This window comes from Trachemys scripta, chromosome 19 (assembly GCF_013100865.1).
Source record: "Trachemys scripta elegans isolate TJP31775 chromosome 19, CAS_Tse_1.0, whole genome shotgun sequence".
Lineage (NCBI taxonomy): Eukaryota > Metazoa > Chordata > Testudines > Emydidae > Trachemys > Trachemys scripta.
The window spans coordinates 10,661,237-10,667,987 of record NC_048316.1 but is presented as its reverse complement, the minus strand read 5'-3'; the positions used below and the strand labels follow the sequence as shown (position 1 = coordinate 10,667,987).

Genomic DNA, 6,751 nt, shown 5'->3' with positions numbered 1-6,751 from the left:
GGATGGTTAGTGGCAAGTCAGACTTAACTTCACCATCCTCACATAAGCTGCGCTTTTAAAAATCAGCCTATAAAATTCAAGTTTACAATGGAAAGATGTATAGATATGCAACAATGGCTCTCAATGCAACAATAACTTCATGTTGCAGCAAATATCAAGATTTATCATCACTCAGAGGACCTACTGATGAATTTTGGTGTATAGTTACACTGCGGGTTAGTTAACATCAACAGCAGGACTCATTAATTCATATTCTTCTATAGATACTGTAAAAAGCAACAGAGGGTCCTGTGGCACCTTTGAGACTAACAGAAGTATTGGGAGCATAAGCTTTCGTGGGTAAGAACCTCACTTCTTCAGATGCAAGAAGTGAGGTTCTTACCCACGAAAGCTTATGCTCCCAATACTTCTGTTAGTCTCAAAGGTGCCACAGGACCCTCTGTTGCTTTTTACAGTATCTATAGAAGAATATGAATTAATGAGTCCTGCTGTTGATGTTAACTAACCCGCAGTGTAACTATACACCAAAATTCATCAGTAGGTCCTCTGAGTGATGATAAATCTTGATATTTGCTGCAACATGAAGTTATTGTTGCATTGAGAGCCATTGTTGCATATCTATACATCTTTCCATTGTAAACTTGAATTTTATAGGCTGATTTTTAAAAGCGCAGCTTATGTGAGGATGGTGAAGTTAAGTCTGACTTGCCACTAACCATCCCCCACTTCCTTTTCCCCATCGAGGAGCAGAAATTGCATGCGTGGCTAACATGGCTGTGCTTCCTGAGGAAGTACTGTCAACTTTGATCCAGCATCTCCACACTTTAGCAAACTGGAAATGCTTCCTTGTTGTTTACTAAATTTCCCCTCTTCCTATTGTGCAGCTGGCCATGCACCACATCTGTCTGTCACTACTCCCCATTACAGAGGAGGATACACTTAGCAGTGCATTGGTGGGGAGGAAAGGGAAGCTCACCGAAACATGAAATGTGCTAAACTTGTAGCTGAGCCTAACTTAATGAACCATCTCATCAGAACCTCTGTTAAACTTTTTGAAAAATGGTCTCTGGAGTTCCAAAGAACCTGAGTCTCTGTGTTTTGTCTGTGACCTCCTGTTTACCCATTGTTGTTAACTGAAGGTGATCCTACACAGTTGCATCAAAATAACAAAAGATGTGGATGGAAAAATGGCTTAGTTATTTCAGTAAAAGTCTGTGTGGTCCCTTATTTCAGCATGAAAGTGGCAAACATCAATTTAGCTGCAGTTGGTAACAAATTGACTTCATTCTTTTTATTCTGAAATAAGGATGTCCACATACAGACTTCCACCATGATAACCAAATCAGTTTTAGGAAACATAAGTTTGTATAGACCAGCCCTAGCATATCAGGAACTGCTGCTTGAAATGACTATTGAAATATAAAACTGGGCCCATGACAGATCAGTGGTGGCTGTTGTTTTGTTTTGAGGGGGATAGATACTGACATACAGGAACTGAATCCCATCTACTTGAACCAAGTGCATAAACAAGCTGCTTTTTTTCCCTAAATTATTTTTTCCTTTTTGTTTTCAGGTGAATGTTATCCATACAGCTAATCCAGTTGAACATGCAAATCATATAGCTATGCAACCACAGTTTGTTCATCCAGTGCATCATTCGTTTGTTGACCTCTCTGGTCACAACCTAGCTAATCCCCACCCCTTTTCAGGTAAGGACTGTCAGTCACTTAACTCCAGTTGAATTTTTTTTTTTTTTTTTTTTTAAACTGGGGGCTCGACTAGATGGCTTCTTGCTGCAGAGGGTTGGAGTTTCTTGGGGTGCCTTTCCAGAAACAGCCAGCAAATTAAACTAGTAATCTACGCAGCTATTAACTTTAATGCTCTCTAAAATACGAAGTCCCATTCTGTACTCCACTCGGGAGGAACAGCCTGCTAGAGATCTAGAAAATGCCAATCTAATGACAGATACAAAGTCCAGCCCTTCCTGACTTGGTAATTTTGGGATACAGAGCACTGCAGTGGGTGCTGTATAAGGACCTTGATTAAAGGGCTCTGAGGAACTGGGAATGGATTTCTCATGAACAGTATGACCTTTTATTCCGTTGAGGAAATCTGTCATTCCTCCACTATGTTTTAACTTGGTGTGAACTATTTAATGTTCCAGTGGTGCATGTGGGAGGAAAGCAATAGGCTTTGAAGAAAGGAGTCTTCATAGTAAGTTTTTTTTTTTTTTTTTTTTTTTTTTTTTTAATTGGTGGCTGATCTTCTTTCAGATTGTTGCAAATTCCTCATAGTCCTTGTTTGACTCATTTCAGTAGCTATATAAAAGCACCAGTTGAGCATACTAGGCCTGATTCTGTTCTGCCAATGCAGTTTGGTTCTAGCCCTGTAAGTACTGGTATGCCTCTGGCTCCTGAGCAGATGCTGCCAACCCTAGTGAAACTGCATTTATTTTGTGAACATTCATTCATCAGACTAGATTGATAGCACTAAACTCTTCTCACTTCTTACCTGAGCAAGATGTGAATCCAGCCCACTGGACTGGGCCACCAATAAAGAAACTTACTAGTTTAGCAGTCTGACCAGAGGACAGAGCCAGGAACTTCTAAGTTTTTGTCCTTGCTTCCCTACTGGTTTATTCTGTGATTGTGGATAAATTTGCCTCAGTTTACTCATCTGTAATATGGGGTTAATATTCAGAAAAACCTGTAAGTATTGTGTACTAGTATGATTATTCTTAAACTCCCTCTTTCTTGTCACAGTTGTTCCAAGTACTGCTACTGTTGTCATTGTCGTGTGTGTCAGTTTCCTGGTTTTCATGATTATTCTGGGTGTGTTCCGAATCCGAGCTGCGCACCAGAGAACAATGCGTGACCAGGATACTGGAAAGGAAAATGAGATGGATTGGGATGACTCGGCCTTGACCATTACTGTGAATCCTATGGAGGTAAGGCTTGCGTCACACGGTATGTTTACATTGCAATTGAAGGAGTGATTGTATTACTTGTGGGCATACTCGGGCTAGCTTTAAGCTAGCAAGCACATGTAGCAGTAGCAGTGTAGATGTGGTAGAACAGGCTTCAGTATAGCCTAGTAATCTGAACAAAAAACCTGCTGGGGACATTGGTATGTAACTCTGTTGCTAGTCTGTGCTGAAGCCTGTGCCACCACGTCCACACTACCGCTGTTACCTGTGCTAGCTAGATTAAAACTAGCCTGGGTATGCCCACTAGTAATATAATCACACCTTCTCTTGCGGTGTAGACAGAACCCTTAGTCCTTTTCTACAAATACTGCTTTCCAATCTGTCAAACATGCATGGCTGTCAGAGCAGGATAGATCTGGAAAGGGGGTACTGGTACAACAAGTTTAATGAATGCCAGAGGAAAATTTTGAATCCATTCCTCAGAAAGAGAGCATAAGAATGGCCATACTGGGTCAGACCAAAGGTCCATTTAGCCCAGTATCCTGTCCTCCAACAGTGGCCAATGCCAGGTGCCCCAGAGGAAATGAACAGAGCAGGTAATCATCAAGTGATCCATCCCCAGCTTCTAGCAAACAGAGGCTAGGGACGCCATTGATAGACCTATCCTCTAGTTCTTTTTTGAACCCTGTTATAGTCTTGGCCTTCACACCATCCTCTGGCAAAGAGTTCCACAGGTTGAGCGGACGTTTCTTGTGATCTGTTGTGGGATGTGGCTTGATGGCTATAAACTGCTCAAAAAGTACCTCTGTGTTATATGCCAGGCTGTAAATAAAGGTGTAACACTGGCTCCTTCAGTATATTCCTTACAATAAACCCACACCACATCAGCTTTTTCCATTAAGTTATTCTTGCTGTCCACCTGGTTTGATGCAGTTAGTTTTTGGATCAGGATCATTTCTACTTCAGTTAACTTCTGATACTTTAATATTAAAAAAGGGGGGGCGTGGGAGGAGCAGGGACACTTTAAACCACTAATGCTGCTGCTGAGTACACACCAAAGGATCCTCTTTCAATAGTACCCTCTTTAAAGCGCTGGATGACCTTTGGGAATGTAGTTATACTAAAGAGTGACAAGACTGGCTGGGAACTTTCTGAAATCACAGAACTACTTCAGAGCCACTTTGCTTTTGCTAATAGCCAGCTGAGAGTTGAGCATCCACAACTCCCAGTGAATGTAGCATATAAACGGATGGGAGCATGTCGGCAGCTAGAAAAATCAATTTGTGTCTGACAGACCTATGAAGACCAGCACAGCAGTGAGGAGGAGGAAGAGGAAGAAGAAAGCGAAGATGGAGAGGAAGAAGATGATATCACTAGTGCAGAGTCTGAAAGCAGTGAGGAAGAGGAAGGGGAGCAGGAAGAGGACCAACAGAATGTTAACAGACAGCAACAGCTGGAATGGGATGACTCTACACTCAGCTATTGATTCCAGCTGTTCCCTTTGTTGTTTTGTTTCTGCTCTAGAAGACTTCACTGTAATCCTCTCCATTGTTCCCAAGGATCCATGGTGTAAAAAAGTCATTTTGGCCAGTAGAGCCAACCAACACCCATCCCAATATTTGTGTTATATGGGCTAGTTCCTAATGCTGTCTCTAGAACTGTAGTTAGTACCTCTCCTCCCTCACCCATCCCTCAGTGACTGGATTTTTTACACTATGTGAGGAACCACCTTGCACTTTTTTCTTCATGTCATCTCAGCTAAGTGACTCTACAGATGTGTAGCCATTGCACGTGAGTTTCTGGACACTTTTTTTCCTGGTGAAACAACTTTGGCTTGATTCATCTTATTCTTTCTGAATGATGCAAAGGTCACTTGTTGACAAAGGGTAAAGTTGCTTATTTCAGCTTGGTGAATTTTTTTCCCCAAACTAGTGCATGTGTAAAGTGGCAGAATGAGGTTAATATGTAGAAGATTGACTTTTTTTGAATATTTTGTAAATATATTGAATTATGTCATTTGTGGTAGTGAAAACAGGGACTGGGGTTTAAAACACGCTAAGGTAAAAATCATGAAGCATGAAATAATACAAGTCGCATAACTATTGCTGCAGGAGCACAGGCGCAGTTATCTAGTGTAGATGTATTAATAATGCAGTGTCGTTGGCCGCGACTGCTATGTTCACTCAAGCCCTGCTGTTCTTCTCTTCCCCTCCTCCCCACTTTGTTTTTATGGAGAGAACAGACAAGCTTGCAACTGTAAAGGTTTTTCAGAATTTCTGCAGAGGTTCAACTGCACTGCCTAGTAGAGTTTAAGTCTTGATCCTTCGCTTATTTCAGTGTAAGGATTACTAAATTGAGAGAGAGAAACACTGCCTGGATCTAGAGCAAGTAAGTGTACTATTGATATTCTGAGTGTTCTCACCAGAGCCTCTGTTAATTGGAGTGGGGCTGGTTGTAGTCCAAGGCTGATGCATGCTGGTCACATGGCTGGCAGGGCAACTTGTTCAGTTGTTTGTAATAACGGTAACTGAAGCTGAAAAGCCAGAGACCTGTGTACACCTGTGCCTTGGCTACCAGTCTAGAGAGGGATTTTATTTTTTGGATTGTGAACTTTTTCTAATTTAGGGCATGGGTAGGCATCATTCCTATTCAACACAGTCCTGCTTAGTCCCTGTAGCTCCTTGTACAGTAATCTAGACTGTTGGTGTATTTAAACCTTTTGTTTACACTTAGTAAATCTGTTTTCCTGCTGATGAAATTATGGCATATATTATCCAACCAGAGAACCTTGTCAATTGAGTTAAGATTATTGTTCCAAGACATAGCAGGCTGATTTTCTGATCAAAGACCTTTAACTTGGAAGTGTGCAAAGGACTACTTCAAGGAATGGCTGAAAGGTACGAAAAGTAAGTTATGACCCCGTGGTGGTGAGTGCTAGATTTTTCGTAAGGCAGGTCTTCTTCTCTATTTAACACTTTTGGTCCTATTCAGAGCTGTGTCTTATGCATAGCTGCTTATTCAATTTGACATTTGAAGGTGGGTTAAAAGGTAACTTGATTTGCTTGCAATGTGAAATTAGAACTCCATTCACTCATTATGGTAGCAGAGTTCCAGATTTTGATATTGCATGTAATCTGTTTACTGTTGGTATACACCACTTTAAAACAGGTTAGTGGCTCAACTTCCATACCAGTAGTGGGAAATGTTGAATAGTTTCCAGTTGTTCCTTGAGCAGGTATGGGGGGTGGGGGTAGCAGTAGGGGGAGAAAGGCAGACAGCAGAGGGTGTGAACAGCTGAAGGAAAAGTAGTAGACCCAGCTATTTCTATATCTTTTCAGAGCAGACCTATTCTTACCTACTACACATCTTGCCTCCCAGTGTGTGAAACAGGACCTAGGTGTGGGTTTATCTGGGGTAAAGCTTGACTCTGGAGTGCCTTTTACAATAATGGACCTGAAAGCAGGGGAGAGAACCCACACAATCTTACTGTTTTTTAATGTAAAATTTTAGATTTCTAAAATGGGGATATGGGTTTGACTACTTTTATGTGGTAACATAACTGCTAGTTTTAAGTAAACTGGGGAACTTTTAACTTATGTCTGACAGTTGTCCTGTGTTAATGTCAATGTGTAGAAGACTTATTCTTCCATATACTGTAGCTGCTGTATTTTAGACTAAAACTGATCATGATTGAATGCTAATGCTGAAAGGCTGTAAACTTTCTGATGCGGTTTGTAGCCAGTGTGGATGTAACTTTTCAGATCTGTATATTGGTAATAAGTCAGTTTGAAAAGTCTAAGCTACAATAAATTTCTGGTTCTGAAA

At 41.1% G+C, this 6,751-nt stretch overlaps 1 protein-coding gene across 8 annotated transcripts in view; it reads left to right on the top strand.

Annotated features, from left to right (window-relative positions):
- CLSTN1 (calsyntenin 1) overlaps positions 1–6,751 on the top strand; it is a 62,034-nt gene extending 55,283 nt beyond the window's left edge. For 7 of the 8 annotated variants that reach the window (XM_034753372.1, XM_034753371.1, XM_034753368.1 and 4 more), the window contains 3 exons: positions 1,574–1,709; positions 2,763–2,947; positions 4,221–4,412. In XM_034753372.1, the coding sequence (XP_034609263.1) occupies positions 1,574–1,709; positions 2,763–2,947; positions 4,221–4,412 (513 nt within the window). Of the gene's footprint in view, positions 1–1,573; positions 1,710–2,762; positions 2,948–4,220 lie in introns of all 8 variants that reach the window. The other variant, XM_034753365.1, reaches the window with a different exon arrangement.